The 17,305-nt window shown below is 47.8% G+C and overlaps 1 protein-coding gene across 4 annotated transcripts; it reads right to left on the bottom strand.

Moving 5' to 3' along the window:
• Nucleotides 1-182: 182 nt before the first annotated feature.
• On the bottom strand, nt 183-15,766 carry DENND11 (DENN domain containing 11). 4 transcript variants are annotated; one of them, XR_014572944.1, is made up of 10 exons: nt 15,447-15,764; nt 10,547-10,646; nt 9,319-9,477; nt 8,460-8,613; nt 8,062-8,200; nt 7,475-7,606; nt 7,138-7,288; nt 6,576-6,644; nt 3,991-5,441; nt 183-3,593 (listed from the first exon to the last, which is right to left on the bottom strand). XR_014572944.1 is itself a non-coding variant. In XM_083801086.1 (9 exons), exons 1-9 carry the CDS (start codon nt 15,691-15,693, stop codon nt 5,246-5,248), a joined length of 1,347 nt encoding a protein of 448 aa, XP_083657212.1. In that variant the 5' UTR covers nt 15,694-15,764; the 3' UTR covers nt 183-5,245. The 4 variants fall into 4 exon arrangements, 2 of the variants coding, with proteins under 2 accessions (XP_083657212.1, XP_083657213.1); XR_014572943.1 differs by having other exon boundaries at nt 183-5,441; nt 6,576-6,640; nt 15,447-15,766; XM_083801086.1 differs by having other exon boundaries at nt 183-5,441.
• Nucleotides 15,767-17,305: the final 1,539 nt, after the last annotated feature.

A 17,305-nucleotide genomic window follows, 5' to 3' on the forward strand; every position in this document is an offset into this window, starting at 1 on the left:
CCTGGGCCACTCAGAAACATTGGCTGTATTCTGCTCTTTTTGCCTGCCGCAGAGTTACCTGGAACGCTCTGCAGCCACTGTTGGGGCAGTTCTCACCAAGAGAGTTTTCCCTCAAGCTGATTCTTCTACAGTAAAATTACCAATGTTTTGCTCAAGTAGCATGAAAGACAAGGCAGCAGCCATTTCAAAAAGGTAAGCTTTAATTATTTTAAAAAATACCCATGTTTTAGTAAGCAGTTTCACTACACAGCCACAGGCCTATGGGAGCAACCACACATCTGCGAGATGCAAATAACATCAGAGCTCTTATAATGATAGCCAGCCTGTTTGACGGGGGCATGATGATAAGAACCAGTTTCTGGTCCATCTGGACCATTTTTAAGGGGAAAATTACTCTTTCCCTTCCCTAGTATCAGAGACATGGCTCCTGCACAGAGTGATTCCTTGCTCAAGAGTAACTAAGAGCTCCTTTCAGAACTGATATTCCTAATGCTGTTCTGATGGTAAAAGTACTAAGGAAAGTCTGAGATATGGGCCAATATTTAAATATTGATATCCACTAAGTTAATTAGCTTATTCAAGTGATTTTTTTTCCCCTTCCTTTACAATTTGGAGGTTTTCCAGTATGGAGTGGTTGTAGATACCTGAATTGCAGCATTCAAAGGGGAAGGTGTGAGCAAATCATAACGAGAAATAAGCAGAGGTTGAACCCACTGTCTACAGGGTAAAAGAAAGGACTCTCTTCTTATTTTTCTGTCTGACAGCAAGACAAACAACTGTTTTTGTATTAACTCTAAGGCAGAAAGGAGGAGTCCCACTCCATGAGAACACTTATTCTGGCTTCAACTTACAGTACATTCTAGAAGGGCTTAAAATACTATAACATAAATAAAAATGAAGGATAACAACCTAATATTAGACTAGCCCAAGGCACCTGTTTATTTTAACCACAATTAAACATTTCCATTTGAATGGCATGTTGCATTAACCAGGATCTGAAATCCTGGTTCACTGGCATTTATTACCCTCTGGTTTAGACAGACATCATTCCATGAAGTTGGTACATTCCAGTTCCTCGCAAAAGATGCGTGTTGTCATCTCTCACAATCACTACTAGACCATTATCTTTGGGGAAAGAGATAAAAAAAAAAAAGCTATGATGAGATAATTTGGGTTAGCATGCACGCTTTGTATGTAGACTTCTGCAGGAGGACAGAATACTTTTGCCCCGCTATTTCAGAAACCACTCCCTTTCCCCCTCCCAAGTTAAAGCATGCTTGTCCTTTGTATAGTCTGTTACCAAGAGGTCCACAGCTACTCCTAGGTTTTTGCCTATTAGCTTTTGGCTGTTCTTAAAACGCAAGAAGTATCACAGTAACACTGCTTTACAGCATAAGCCTGTACAGTAAGCTACTTTATCTTGAAAAGGTAATAGTACTTTCTTTTGCCCTTAAGGACGCTGGGTAGGAGAGCTCATCTCCTGTGACAGATGGAATCATTAGCTCTAATATACATTGGAGTAACTACTTCATTTATACCAGAAAAGAGGGTATTAGCATGTCTCTAAGACAAATTTGAACTGTAATTCAAGAAAATACCTCCCTCTTAGTATCCATTATCATTGTTAGTTGTGCTGAGCTCTATGCTGCTTGGCCTAAACTCGCAGTGGGAAGACTTTTCTCATGATTTAAATGTCTAGAAGAGTATATCCCTTATTGAGATTAAAAATCTAGCATTTATTTCTCTCTTGAGCTTTACCTTCCACTCCAGAGTAAAGTAGTAATAATTCATTACTTGATTACACGTCTAGTCCAACTTAAGATGCAACTGTGAAGCTCTTGCTTTCCTGTTTATACCCATGCAAGTACAAATTGAGAATCTGTAATGGTTGTACAATGGCCTAAATGTTAGAGAGAAACATACCAGACTGTTTACTACAGCACTGGATAGACATGGTTACTAAAACCATTTAACCTGGCCTGTCATCACCAGCTACAGACCAGAGACATCACACCAAAGAAATCAAAGGCACCACTATAAAGGCAAAGTACTTCAAATGAAGAAGAGGATCTTGCAGTAGTCAGCAATGTCCTGCCTTATGCCACACTTTCCTTCTGCTTTTAATTCAAAATACACCAAATAGCTGACTCCCTTCCAGCTGCTAGTATCCAAAAAAAAAAGAGCTGTTAAGCTCCAAGGAGAGGATTTTAAAAAGCTGTACTTCATTCAAGGTATAACAGTTAGCTCCTGGACAGATAACATTCAGTGAAATTAGCTCAAAGGCTAGAAAACAAAAACAGCCTGCTAAACAAGCCTTCATGGGACAAGCTGTAGCCATTCATTTATATTCAGTACCCATTTATCAAGGATTTTCCACATGCAACACCAATAAAAGCAATGTTGATTATATTTAAAAAGGACACAGAGAGAGTGTTAGAGAGACAGATAGTGCTGATAGAGTTCATTTGCAGAGAATTTAAAAAAAAAAAAAAGGGTTAGGATAGAGAAGTCTTTTTGTTCTGTTTTGTCTGGATACTTCCTGGCTTTTGTAGCAGTCACCTTCCAAGAAAGGCTGTAGAGAAACAGATTTAAAAGGAAGAGCAAAATAGGCTGTAGCCATCCAGCTGGGATGTAATGTGGCTGTTACTTTTACAGTAATCTGCTTGCTTTGATGCTTTTGCACCCACACTCTTGCTAGCAACCAAAGACCTAGTTTCTGAAAGGCAGAGGTTAGATAAATGCTAAATAATAAATTCAGGGGGTTTTGCTCAATGGGTTCTAGCAGTGCTGTCTTGTAGCCGTGATGTTCTGACAGCTCCTGAACATGGTGCTGTAATGCAGTTTGTTAGAAAAACTCTTGACTGCTGAGGCTGTAAAATCTCAATGACATGTTAAAGGTTTGTTCTTACTCAGTTCAGCAAAAGAATTACTGCTATCAAGGAGAACAAAGTCATTAACAGCTGATCACAGCTAAACTGCATAGAAAATGAAGAGTTGCTAGAGACTAGCGTCAGCTTGTTGTTTTTTTTTTTAATATCTGAAGGAAGTTAAGTCACAGTAATGTGGTGTTCACTACACTTTCCCAGGGGTCTTCACTGCAGACACCTTGTTAAAATTAAAGTGAAAGTTAGAAGGCTTGGAGATTGTGAGTTGCTTTTACACCAGAGGCATCAATTTAAAAACAAAGCCTTTCCTCAAGGGGGAAAAAAAAAAAAAAACCACTGACCCTTCCATTACACAATGTTCAGGTCCCATTTTTCTCTATATTTTTCCCTAACCTGTTACAGTTGTGAGCAACTGGCAATACAAGCAGCAGCATGTTTTGCCCTGTAGGAAAACATTCAAAGCACTGAAAAAGCAAGCAGGGAAGCAACTACTCAGAAACGGATCACAAAACCATAATATGCTGAAGCTCATACCAATGGACTGTGCAGTAAATCTTGTGAAGCCTCTGATCCCACATTTCACTAAATCCTTTGAATCCAGAGCAAGCAAAATTACCCCTTTGCTGCAGCTAGCTGTCAAGGAATAATGCCAGCCTCCTTCCTCGAGTGAGAAAATCCACAGGGGGTCTTCCTGGAGATTTACTTTACCTATTTTAAATAGAATCAGCAGGTGAGACTTTGGTGGTTCAGGTGCTGTCTCATTCTATAAAAATGCTATGGTAAATGTACACACCAACTACAGTTTGCATTTCTACAAACTGCAGAAAGGCTTCAAAGTGCTGAAGTCTCTTACAGTAGAAGCAGCAGTAGGCTAAGTAGGCATGGTGATAGTTCAGGAAGAACAGTTAGCTTAAAGCTGATGCTACTACTGGCCAGAGGATTTTGGACAAAGCAGTATGTCACACCTACAAGCCGCAGTACCATTCTTGGACTTGGCGTGGCAAAGGGATTGCCCTTTACAGACATAGCCTTTCTAGAGGGAAACTGGCCCTGTATCAGGTGAATCCTACCTTTTCACAGTAAAAGACTGAGGAATGCTATTCACCTGATTCTACAGCTCCTCTGCTCAGGAAGAAAAAGGCTTGCTGTTAACCAATGCTTCTAGCCAGTTAGGAACAACAAACTCCAAGGGAGCCGCCTGCAAACCGTAAATTGTCCCAGCTGGAAGGTCGCATACTGCTGTCTGTCTCACAGCGAAGACAAGGACAGTGGCAGGCAGTGCTGGAGGCTGTTTGACAAAGGATTGGCAGACAGTATTAACTCAAAGGCGGGGCAACTACTGTCTGCTACAAAGAAAGGGCTAGTGGCATTAGTTGGAATACACTTAATTCAACCCAATCCTGCCCAGCTTCATCTGAGCTGAGACTGGAAAGCATAGTGACTGCAAAGTGGCTCAGTGACGGTGGTCCCTCTTCAGTGCGAGACCGTCTTGCTGGTTTGAAGATTTTAATCCAAAGCAGCAGGTTCAATACAACTGAAAACCAGAGGAAGCAGGAGGGACTAAATAGAGATGGTGCTCTTCTCCAGACGAGAGATGGGTAGGTGTAGTCTTTAACAGTTTACACCACCTCCAGTGCTAAAAGTGAAACCGTGCCGCTCTGGTAAGCAAAGTCATTAGTTCCTGTAGCACCCCCTCATCCCAGAATTGCTTCTGCCATTGATGAGGAAGGGTGGCTTTATTCCAATTCAGCTGCTGAAAGCTGGTTGAGGGGTGTTTAAAGGAGTCCCATTCTTTATCATTGGTTTAACTGTCCCCACCCAAAAGCATGGTGGGACAGGAGATGTTTTATGAGACTGGGCAACTAACAGCCTGTGCTGAAGCTCTCTTCAGTCCCCAAGTAGAAGACAAAATGATAGGATGGGTTTTCCAGTCAAGTCTTGAGAGCTCAGCGACAGCATTTCACATTGGTCCCCATCAGACATAGTGCTTTCCTGAAGTCCTCAGCCCTCAGGCATCCAGACTAGGCCAAAACTTAGCTATCACTGGCACCCGTGAGGGTTGGTGCAGAGGTGCCACTGGTCCTATCTAAAAAAAAACAAAACAAAAAAAAACCACAACTGAGAAAGAAGGGGAGATGAAAACAACAACAACAAAAAAATGAAGCAGGTACTTCTTGGGGAAATCAAGGTGGTAAAAATAAAATCACATTTTGTTGTAAAACTATAAATACTTTCCATATAAAGTTATTAAATAAAATGAGATCTGTCCAGTGGCTGTGGTGAGTTCCAGTGATGCTCCTAAGCAATGTCTGATAGTCTTTAAAAAGTTGTCTTTGTTCCCCATCTCTCTGGCCCTTGGTTTAAGTGCAGCAGGGGTTGTCAATGACTAGCATAACATCAATGCCATACACTTCCAGGAGGTCCATAAGGAAGCTTCGATCCCCTTGGGGATCCAGACCCATGCCTCGTGCGTGGTCAGCTGTCAGCGTCTTGTCCTGGCTGGCTGACACTTCCATCAGGGTCTGAAATATCCGGTTGTTCTGCTCCATGAAAAACCTGTAGGGTAAAGTCAGCTGAGATGGTGGCATTGGACCCCAAAAAGACAGCATATTTACCAAACAGGCAGCAAAGCCCCAGAATCATGTTTAACCCACTTTAAGCACAGATCCCACTCTGTTAGGTGATACTGTAGGAGGTTTCTATCCACCCTATAACAAAGGGTGGAATAAACAAAGCAGTAACTTTTAATTTACAGCGGTGCTTTTGTCTGGTTGATTTATGGTAGGCATTTCACTTTTCAGAAGAAAGTCCCATTGTCAGCTAGAGCTGACAATTACTTTGTGGTAATTAAGTGGGTATATCAGACCTATAGCTCCATAAAGCAAAGGAAGAAACAATGTTTTTATCCATCTAAGTAAGCCATTGGGTAAATGAATTCTCCATTATTGGAGCAGAACACAGCAAAGAGAGCTACTTCTTACTTAGTGCTTTCCTAGGAACACAAAAGGCTTTTCAAAAAGAGCTCTGACTACATCTGTGCAGCTCAACACAAAGTTCTGCGCTGACAGTCCCTCAAACAATTTCATCCTGTAACTTCTCACCTACTGCTGCAGCCTGTGAACAATAGCAACAGGCAGTGGAGGGCTTCAGAGGTGGTACAGGTGTGGTTTTCATCTAATTCTGCACCTCACAGTCTACACCCAGTTCTGGTTCCTCTGTTTCCCAAGTACAGAGCCAGCTGCATCAATGGGCTACTCCTTCACGCTCAGGTCTTATCTCCACGCTGTACCTCCCCCAGTGCGGTACAGTGCCTGCTTCCCACAGACATTGTGCTTTCCTGAGCCAAATGTTTCTCGCATGATGAGTCCTACAGTGTTTATGTTTTCAGAAATGGGAGGGGAATCTTGCATTTCTGATTTTGTTTTAAAAATTTCCTTCTCCATTCCAGCACTTAAAGAGTCCCCAGTGGAGACAAACATGGCTGCCTTTGGCTTCTCGCATTGCAAGGGGGATGAGCTGAAAAGGAAGAACCAGTTTGGCTCTTGGATCCCTAGAGAAACACAAAACTGACTATGGAATTATGTTAACCATGGTGTTTCATAATATGCTACACTAGCGCAACTTGAAATCAGTGAAAGATGCTCCCTAAGCCCAACAGTGACCAACTAAGTGTTAGACACATCCACTTACAAGATGAAAAGGTCCTCTTCACACGAGCTACAATCCTCACCCACTTCTTGAGAATACATTAACATCTGCCTGAGAGAAGGGAGACGGATTAAATGCACGTGCCTCCAGTGAAGCTCAAAGCATTATGAAATGATGATCAACAATGAAAACTTCACATCAATTTCTTGGTGACAAATCAGATTAGCCCCATTGCCCCAATATCTGGGGCAAGGGAGCCTTTATAAGGCACTGGACTAGAAATCAGGATACAAGGGTAATGTTTTCAGTTCTGCTACTGATCAGCGGTGCGTCAACGATCAGTCACAGAATCACACTCTGCTTCTCTTCCTGCCTTCTGTCTGCTCCACCAGTTCACTGGTTGAGTGATCACGTGTGCAGAGTATTCAGGGACTCTCATAGCAGCCAGCTACAGTGGAACCAGAATCAAAGAGATGAGCTGAAGCAGTGGAAAACTTGAGAAATATTAAGAGAAGGTGGCAAGTACCAAGGAGCAGTGTCCTCTCTATCCCACATAGTATTGCTCTGCTAACAGAACCAGGACCACTCAGATCTCTAGTGTTACCTCTGGTCATTGAGCCGTCGGTACTTCTCCTTGTCAGCATTGTTAATTTTCAGGAGTGGTTGCAAATGCTCGTGATGTGTCTTCACATTCTGGTTGTCCACATAGACATCGTAGAGATCCCGTTTCTCCTCAAAGATCTTTTCTGTTGTACCTGCCAAAATCAGAGAAGATTTTTCAGAACAGCGTGTTGCTTTCCCTGCAGACCAACTGTTCTCTCCTGCCTTTGCAGACAGTCATTCCATGCACATCTTATCTTCAGTTTTAACTCACAGTCCGGTGTCTCAAGACATTTTGCAGCCTGAAGTTAAAAAAGTTCTGCCTAACCCATCATACTTACAGGCCACATACGATACTTCTGTCTCCAGCATTTCTATGTCTGCCACATTCACATAGAAGAACGGTTTGGACTCTGGGACAGTTCCTCCAAGACCAGGTAGAGAAACGTTGGCAAGGCAACAGCAGCAATACACTGCAGACAAGAGGAGGATGTGCTGAGATGCTTTCAGTAGTCTCTGCAAGGGCATTACGAACCCGCTTACCCAGTTCTCCCACGCGCTCCTATGTAAACAATGGTTAACGCTTTGAAATACTTCTGAACACCAGAACTCCTCAAGTGGGAACATCTTATCTTGGATAGGAAATAATCAGCTCTCCCACAGGAATTGTGTGTTCTAGATCCCACAGATGCATTCAGCAGTCTTAGTTTCCTGTGTTTGATAGCCCCAGGTATGTCTTTACCCAAAAGGCCCGAAGAAAAGCATTTTGTAAGAAATAGGTAAATGAAGGCCAAACTGTATCTCCAGAAGGAATGATTGTGATGGATTTTTAAGACCTGCATGATGTCTGTACCCTCAATACCCACAGGCATTTCTGCAGTTCTTCAGCCTACTATATAAGAGCTCCGTGATGTCCCTGGAAACATACCTCTGTAGCAGACAACTCCAACTGGGGGCGGTGAAAATATCAATATGCGCTTGCGCAGCAGGGCAAACTTCCAGAGGACAAGAATCTGCTCACCAAAGAATTTGATGAACTGAGACATACAGCCAGCAGGGTGTGTGATCTGCAGGTGGAGGGAAAGGGAAGAAAACAGCTCAGAGGTGAACCAGGGACACATGCACAGATGTCTAAGTCTGAATGTGGGAGCAAGACCAGAACACGGCAACGAGAGAACGGCAGCTTCAAACAGCCCAAGTAACAAAATCTCATCTAAAGCAGCCTACAAAGTGCTGGGGTGACTGCTTATGTAAAGAAGTATGAGACACCAGTAAAAAGCAGCAGCACACTGCGCATTCCTGCAAGCCTCAGAGGCCCTGCCTCACCTTCATCTCGGGGTACATGTATCTGTGGATGGACGGCAGCCAGTGGACAGGCTGCTGGGATGTGGCAGTGCCCTTGCCATCAGGGAGAACTCCTTTCTTGTCATCATAGAATGCCTCTAGATGGGAGTAGTGCCCTGGCATCTCCAGCTGGTGTCTGGAAAAGAAAGGAAAAAGATTTGTAGCATCTCCAGACTCTACTTATTTAGTGCCTTGCCCCCATGTAGCATCTGCTTTCCTACGTAGCAAAGGAGCCCCGGGTGCCTCAGCTGCACAGACGTATCTAGGAGGGCAGCCTGAGCATCAGGGGTAACACCAACTTTCAGCGCAGTCAAAGAACATGGGCATGAAGCAGACAGTGAGCTGATTTACATATAGGACTGATCCTGTTTCAAAGCACATTCAGGTAGGAACAGCTTTCCTTTCTACCAGAACCATTTTCCTGGCCAGGCCCACTCAACGCAGCTGAGGCATCCACCTGACCAGGATCACCATGACAGGCTTTTTTGTGAGCCGTTAGAAAAATAGCTTTCAAAAGGAGAGAGAAACTTGTTGTCCTCTCAACAAGAGGATGCTAACTTCTTGTGCTCTCCCCTGACAGTTTTTTCCCCACTGTGCTTCAGAGTAAGTAGGGTTTGGGTAGCGTTCCACTAGGCTGTTAGCAACAAACAGGCTGCTGCTAAATGGGTTCCTTTTCTCCTTCCCCACTGTGAATTGTAACCCTCTCTCTGGTGAGCCTGTCATTCGAGTTATAACCTGACATTCTGCCCAAGTCCTCACTCCCATCTAAAACCACTCTCCGTCAGGGCAATGTTACCTTTCCCGGTGGGGAGTGGCCAGTCCCATACCCAAGGGAACTTACCTGACCTGATTCTCCAGGAAGTGCATGTACCTATAGAGCAGGGTATAAGAAGGGGACAGAATCCCCACGGACTTCATGCGGGCACCACGCTCTAACTCGCTCTCCACGGGCATGTTGGCAAAGCAGGCCAGGCCAAAACAGAGCCCTTTCCGGAAATAACTGGGGACAAACATTTGACAGAAGAGTTAGTGTTAAAAGCTGGGAATGAACAACAGGTTATCTATCTATGTGATCACCAAAAATACTGATTCAGGAACACAGTTCCTTCTTTAAGGAACCCCCTGAAATCCCACCTTGCTATCTGAAAGGTTAAGGGCTGGCCTTGGGTGTCTCGGCCTTCTCAGGAACAGGACAGGACATTTAAGGCAGGAGTTCCCAGAGCCTCTGCCACTAAAGCCCCTAGCAGCCACGTCACAGCATGGCAGCCAGTAAGGAAAGAACTCAGAAAGCCACTTGAGGATGCAGGACCCGATCAACGCAGTGGTGGTCTTTTAAGGAAGAAAAGCCTGCAGTGCATGGAGTTGTGAGTATGGACTGGCTACCTAGTCATATTTTGGGTGCCTGCATGTGGAAGCATGCTCTAGCTGAGCGCAAGGTTGAGTCTGTATGTCTTTGAGAAAGTAACTGTTATTCCTGACCAAAAGCAATGGTGTAAGTGCAACTCATTGCAAAACCTTGCTGCATTGCAGCACTGGGCTAGTAAAAGCACGAGAATGGAGAACTAGCCATCAGTCTTTCCACTGAACGAGGAGAAGAAAGTAAGTGAGGACCATTTACCACAACATTTAAAGGATCCAAAAGCACTGACAGAATTAAGAACCACATCATTTCTAAGTTCTTTTTCTGCAAGATCCTTCCCATTTCAGTTCTGCCATCCTCTCTCCTTCACAGCAGGTCTCTGCTGACTGTCTGGAAGGTTGCAATGCAGTACGATTTGCCCAATAAGCATTAAAATTTGCACATCACTGAGAAGCTGGCCTTCCCCATTCACTGGCTGACCTCCACAGCTCAAAGCTGTCACGCAGCAGATGCCACATAGCTCGCTGCACTTCGTACCGTGTTGAGTGAATCTGATCAGTATCTTTTGCTTAGCTAGATACGGGTTAGCAGTACGGCAGTGCAGGAACTTAACTTCATAGGTGGTATTTTCCTTGCATGTCCTGAATCACGGGATGGTGGTGTAGATGCACAGCTCAGAGAAGCAGCAGTATAGCTCAGATATACTCACATGAAGTCTGACTGGATTTTGTGGGACCCGCTTGCCATGGATTTGAATTCCACGCCTTCCAAATCGATATCTTGAGGTAAACACCATTCCACCATGTTGCCTGCAAATAAGCAAATTTATTTGAGTGAACGTGGATGCAGTGCTCATTAGCAAAGGGTCAACACCAGCAATAGCAAGTTGCTGCCTTTACACCACTGGGTTGCCGGTATCACTGAACCAACACAGCTCCTGAACTCCTTAACTGTTTTGGACAGAGGCAGTGATACTGTACTCAACACCTCTCACGCAAATGTTACTTGTTGCAGCACTACACCCAGATGTTGCAAAACTTTCCCAGTTGTTTTGGAACCTAGTGGTACTTTATGGGTTTATTCTTTACACACTTTATCACAGAGCAGCTACCATTCTGCCACAGGGGGCACTCTGACAGTGTAGCACTAATACTGCTCCCTTCAAGCTGCCTACACCAGTATCTGATACAGACAGAACCCTAAGTATGGACTGCTGCTCTTTAGGGTGAGTTTATGTGATAGATCAGCATCAATATCTCCCTTTGGCTATGCATTATAGGACCAGTCAAACAGTAACCCCTAAGCCAGCATCCTGATCGTCACTACTCCCTAGAATTTCTCTCTATTTTTTTTTTTGGAAGGGTAGGAGGAGTTAGCTAAAGCTTTATTTGGAGGCCGGGGAGTTCCAAGCTCTGCAACATGTTTGTGCATGCTAGAATAACCACACAAAAAGCACATGAATTACAAACTAGATCAAACTTAGCAAATACCTGTCACCTGACAGCCCAGCCTGAAAGCACGCAGTTGTTCAACAGAAAAGGCCACCTGAGGAGCCTGATAGAGCAGTCACAAAGTCCCTAGAGCTGACAAAGTCCTGCCTTGCCACTGGAAAGTTTACCACGGATGAAAATGGGCACTTCTCAGGCTTTTTCATACAATTCAGAGTCTAACCTGCTCATCTGGACACAACTGCTGCAGTGACGTGCTCTAGGCTCAGCCGCTGGTATTTGAAATAGTGTTTTCATTTCAATGAATTTGAAATAATGCAACTTACTTTTAAAAGGAAATGGAAAAAAAAAAAGTTCTTTGGTATAATGCAATGGAAGATGCAGCACAAATATGCTTTCAGCTGCCCCCGTCCTTCCTCCTGCCCTTAGGGATAAGCGTCGCAGCCGCGCTTGCACGGACACAGCATGTACGTTTGCAAGGGCCCTACGCTTAGCCCAGACTTTTAGAAATAGATGCCTCATGTTTAAATAGCTCTATTTCTGAGGCCTGCCTCTTGTGTTATTACTCATCCTGCATAAGTATATGCATGCAAACTCGCACAGGAATTGGGTTTAGCTGCTGACATTTATACGGGCTATTTTTCTTCTCACACAGATATTGTATTCAGCAGACCTCCCCCAGCCCTGCCTGGCAAGGACTTCAAAATACAGCAGCATAAGTGCGGCAACCAGAGATAGTTTGCATCCAGCTAAGAGCTCCCAGTCCCCGAGCACACCTCTCCCACGGCGCCGTGCCAGCTGGGCGGCAGCAGCAGCAGCAGCCTGGTGACCCTGGGCACAGCCGCGGGAAGGCACGGAGCTCCGCTCCGAGGCACCGTCGCCTTTAAGAAGTGTGAAAGGCTGGCAGAGAAAGCCAGTGACATCATGGCAGCCTGCACGGTCCCCTGTAGGCTTTGCATATTATATATAGACGTTGGCTTTTGTTGTGTGGGTTTGTTTTGTTTTTAAAGGCACAAGACCCTTCCTTGACAGAGCAAGGAAGTAAGCCCTTAAGACTGTCGCCTCTTAACCGCAAAACTGGGGTTAGGGCTAGATCCTCTTTTAAGCCTTGCATCACAAAGAATCACCTATTGGTCATCGCTTATATATTAATACATCAGTAAGCAAGAGCACCATCGAGCACAGGAAACTTTGCCTTTGCTCAGTTCAGTCAGAAGTACTACTGCGACGCGTTACACCATTCATTAGAGGCATCGACGTGGACATGGCTCAAACAACAGGTGTGCTGCAACAGCAAGGAAGGAAAAGATGTCTTGAAACAGAGCCTTATCCTATGCGTATCCATGAAACCTACTTGCAAATCAGGTAGCTTTTTTTTTCCCTGGGATCTGTCACTGGGAGCTGACATAAGCAATCCACACCTGTGCTCCTGGCAGTTCCTCACGCCACCTTGCCCTATGAATGTACTGGCAACGTGGCAGTCGGAGAGCAAACGTGGAGATAAAAAGAAAAAAAAAAGTCAGTCTGGTGAAACAGCAGAGCAAACAAAGGAGAGACTTCACCCAGATGCAATAGCAACTGCCAGCCTGCATGAAAAACAGGAGGAGGGAGGAGAGAGTAATGCAGAAAAACAGGAAGCATTTCCCTTCCCTGGGCATAAAGCAGCTCTCGTGCGCACAGGAAACTTTCCAAGCAAGAGTCAGGCAGTGCTAGAGAGCTGGCGAGAGGTTGTGCCGAGAGACAAACCTGGAGATCTGGAGATCTCCCAGCACCAGGCCAAGTCACAAACTGCGCTCTTGGTTTCTGGTGTCCAAAATTAGTGCTCTTTTGGTGTGCTCTTTTCCTTGTCCTTTCTCTCCCACGGACTTTTAGGTCCTCACAGAAATGATGACAATGCTAGCACTTGGTGGCTGCAGTGTAGTCATCACCTGGCCCTCCTCACCACTAGGTATTTCCCAAGGTCTTTAGGGTCCCCAGCCGTGCAGTGCTACTGTGTTGTGCCAGGACAGGAGAAGCACACAGTGAGACCTAGCAGTATTCTGGCTCAGTTCCCTAGATGGAAGAAATGCAGGACAGAAAAACAACACTTTTATGTTTACTGGTAGAAAATGCATTTCTTCCCTCGCTGCCTCCCCCATTAGTCACATCACCCTGTAAGCCACCAGACTGCGCAGGACCTCCACAAGGTTGTCTATCATCACCATCACAGAAAAAGGGCTAAGACGGTTCAGCCTCTTTTACAGTATTCTGACAGAGAGGATGTGGCCATTGACTTCACTTCATCTTTCTTTATCTTCTTCCCACAGAAAAATTTATTCTCCTGTTCTCTTTTGCTTGCTTTACCCAAAACAAATATGAGTCTAGCAGAGCACATGAGCTGGAGCCTAATGCCAAGTAGATCACACCAGCGGATGTATCCCCACTGCTGCCCAAGATAATCTCAGGTCTTCGGTTACTCACTGCCCAAGAGAACATGTGTACCAGGAAGTTCAGTTTAAACTCATTAAAACACCTTGTGACTGCGCTCTTTGTGGGGCAGCATTTGCACAGACCAGGTGCTCGCACTTTTTCAAGTCTCAGGACATTCCCAGCTCATTACTCCCTTAAGGAGATGACTGCCAAAGGGCAGGGAGCAAAGAGAGGACTGCGTGGCTAGCTCCCAGGCTGCCACCATTCTGCGCTTAGCTCGCAGCGCATTAGTCCTTGTAATAGCCATGAAAAGGCTCCCTCTCAAGTCCCACAGGTTTACCATGCTGGAAGTGGGGTGACCACCACCGGTCTAGATGCTGCCTCTGACCCCTAGGTTCAGCCACTCACACAAGCATCGCCAGAGCCCCAGGGACAGTGGGACCATAACAGTGGCCTCGCAACCCCATAACCGACCTTTGTGAGCCCAGCACACGCGCCTGCTGGAGGCACTGAGCTTGTCTGCTTCAAGCCCTTTTCAGTTTGGGAGGGAACCTGTTACAGCCTTTATTTGCTCAGTTACCACATCCTCCTCCTACAGTGCAGTAGAACTGCTACTGCTCCCCTGCATTTGAGCAGGCATCACCTGGTGCAGTCACCCTCCCAGCCACCACCAGGAACTCTGCCTTCCTGAGCGAGCCACCAAAGGAGGTGTGCTGTGCCTCTCCTGGGCAGGACCAGACAGGTTTCTGGCCCAGACACCGAGCAGATGATCGCCTTTAAGTCCCACACAGGGACCAGGTACTCTCACGCACACTGCACAAGTCCTTCACAAGATGTGATGAGGTTGACCCAGGAATTCCTGCTCCTGGCCCCAGCAAGTTCATACCACTGCAGCTCCAAGATCTTTCTTCCGAGCCCACATCCTCCACGGAGCGGTCTGCCTTCCACCCGTGACGCTGAGATCTGTTGTTGTGTTCCTCGCAGCCATATCGTGCTCCTTACGTTCAGCACTGGTACCGAATCTTCCTGGACTTGACGGACTGTTACGAGGCCGATGACGCCCCGCACTAACTGCACATCAGATGTGAGAAGAGCTGTTTCCCAACTCTCCCTGGACTTCTTTCAAAGCAACAGCTGGTTCAGACAAACTCCTGAGAAAGCTAAGCTTCCTGCCAACCAAGAAAATCTCACCATTTCGTAGAAGGCACATGCTGTCACACCGACAGACAAACTGCTGCCGCCGCCGTCACCCAAACCCTTCCGCGTTTTGGATACTTAGGACAAACACCTCCCATCGGGGAGATGTCGGCCAACCTCACGTCAGGTTTGGGCAAGCCGGGAGCCCGTGACCCCAGGCTCTGTGCCTGGCGCAGTACGGGACGGGTACATTTTTGGAAGCCCTCTGGTGCTGGGGCACAGCAGCCCACCTGTCTGGCAGCGCGGTGCTGACAGCACTTGGGGTCAGCTCTCACCGCTTCCTAGGGATCTTCGGTTCGGGACGGGGACGCGGTCTGCTCTTTCAGGGCCCTCCTTTCCAACACCCCAACCCCAAAGCACACCAAACCGCCGTGCTTTACGGAGACCCCCCCGCCGGCTCTGCCCCCGGAGGGAAGGGGCAGCCGCTCGCAGGGCTGGCTGGCAGCCACCCCCCGCACCCCCCAGCCGCTCCCCGAGCTGCGCCTCCCAGCCGAGCCCCCTGGGTACCCGTGCGGCCGCCAGGCCCCGAACCGCCCCACCCCCGGCCCCCCTCACCCGTGCGGGGGTCGAAGGTGACCACGAAGACGGCCACGATCTGGTCCGGGTCCTCCTCCGCCCGCGGCGGCCCCGCCGCCTCCGCGCCGCCCCAGGGCGCCGCGCTCCAGCCGCCGGCCAGGCGCCGCCCGCCGCCTCCTCCACCTCCACCTCCGCCTCCTCCGGCATCGGCCGCGGCCGGCGGCGCCCCCACGGCCGGGCCCTCGGCCCAGAAGAGCAGCGGCGCCTCGTCGCCCCGCTCCACCATGGCCGCGCCGAGCCGAGCCGAGCCGGGCCGGGCCGGGCCGGGCCCAGCAGCGCCGGGAGGCCGGGGGGCGGCGATGGCGGGGCGGGGCGGGCCGCGGCGGGCGGGGCTTGTGGCGGGGAGCGGGCGGGGCCTGCCGCCGGCAGCCGGGCGGCGGGGTGCGGTGGTCTGCCCCTCTTCCTGGGCCCCCAGCAGCCCTTCCCCGGGAACTTCGTGCCCGGCAGCTCCTGTGCCGAGCGGGCGCTCGGTGTGACGGAGCCCTGCACAAGGTTACCTGGCGGAGCTGCAGGCGGCGGGGAGCAGGCGGAGGTTCTCGTGGAAGGCGGTGGGCAAAGGGGAAAAAAACAGCCCTGCACACACACACACACAAAAAAGGGGGGAGCTTCTTTCTCCCCTCTCTGTCATCCGCACGGTAGCGCAGACACAGCTGCCGGTGCGTCCCCACACTAGCCCAGTGGGGGAAACAAATCCCAAATACCAGCCCTGGCCCACATGCGCAGGGTGCCTCCCAGCCCGCTTTGCTGTGTGGTCCTGTCCCGGCAGGAGGGAACAGGACATCATTTGTTGGGGATGTGCAAAGTTTAAAACAAGGGCCACGTCCTCTGCTTCCTTGCTTCACCAGATCAAAAAGACCAGCTCAGAGGGAATATGACTGTTTGAGGAGAAAAACTCTCTTTCAACAGAAAATGAGCAAATTTTCCCTCCAATTGAGGGCTAAGAAAATTGTCTCCATATCTTTGAGTAGAAAAAATAAGAAGCGAAAATGTGGTGGCTTTTAGGTAGATGCAAGAGTAATGAGTAGAGCCTTCTTCATACTCGGTCCAAGTTTCCTCCTTTACACCTCGCATTCCTCCTTTGAGGAATAGCTACCCATAGCCCCTAAGAGCAACAAAAGCAACAACAAAAAGGACAAAAAGGGGACAGCAGGACAGCAGCTGTGCCATGGGAGAAGTGGGTCTGCAAGGCAGCAAGAGCCTGGAAGAAATGCTGCAACCTCGGGGCCAGATGCGAGCTGTGAAAACAATACTGAGTGCCTGGCACGTCCTAACACCGTGTTGGTGGTGTGTATCAAGGGAACTGCTGGTCATGGTCTTAGCAGGCAACTTCAGAGACCCAGATGGCCACACTTTTAATTTAAAGGCCAGCTTATGAGGGTCAATTGACCTCACATTGACATGTCCCTTTATTTCGTGGAGGGAATTCCCCCTGACCTGTGCACTGGCAACTACACGCCAGTGCTGACAAGCCCCGGTCTCTTCTGGGCTGTGACTGCTTCCACTTTCTGCACGTCCCTCCAGCAGCCCTCCTTGATGCTTAGAGAAAAGGCTTCTGTAACCTTGTTCTCAGCTCACTAAAGCTAGTTCTGATCCTTGTTCAAAACACAGGCTTCATCCTGCTCCTGCTGAGCGACAGCAGACCACCTGCGTGTGCCACCGGCATTGGCATGGCCAGTGCCCCCCCCCTCTCCCTGGGCACATACGTGACAGCCTGAGATGGGAACCCACAACGAGACCCACACGTGGTTCCTCATGAAGTCTAGCACTTTGTAACTTAGGCTATGAACCCCCCAGCGCAGGCGGTAATGCTTTCCAAACTAACACACGTCTAAACGCAG

This window comes from Anser anser, assembly GCF_964211835.1.
Source record: "Anser anser genome assembly, chromosome: 1".
In the NCBI taxonomy this organism is placed as follows: Eukaryota; Metazoa; Chordata; class Aves; order Anseriformes; family Anatidae; genus Anser; species Anser anser.

Bases quoted from the DNA above. Each gene is read 5' to 3' on its own strand.
- DENND11 (XM_083801086.1), bottom strand. From the start codon at position 15,693: ATGGTGGAGCGGGGCGACGAGGCGCCGCTGCTCTTCTGGGCCGAGGGC. The intron at 10,647-15,446 runs GTGAGGGGGGCC...GCTTATTTGCAG, and splicing joins CACCTTCGACCCCCGCACGG to GCAACATGGTGGAATGGTGT. The intron at 9,478-10,546 runs GTGAGTATATCT...GTTTGTCCCCAG, and splicing joins AAAATCCAGTCAGACTTCAT to TTATTTCCGGAAAGGGCTCT.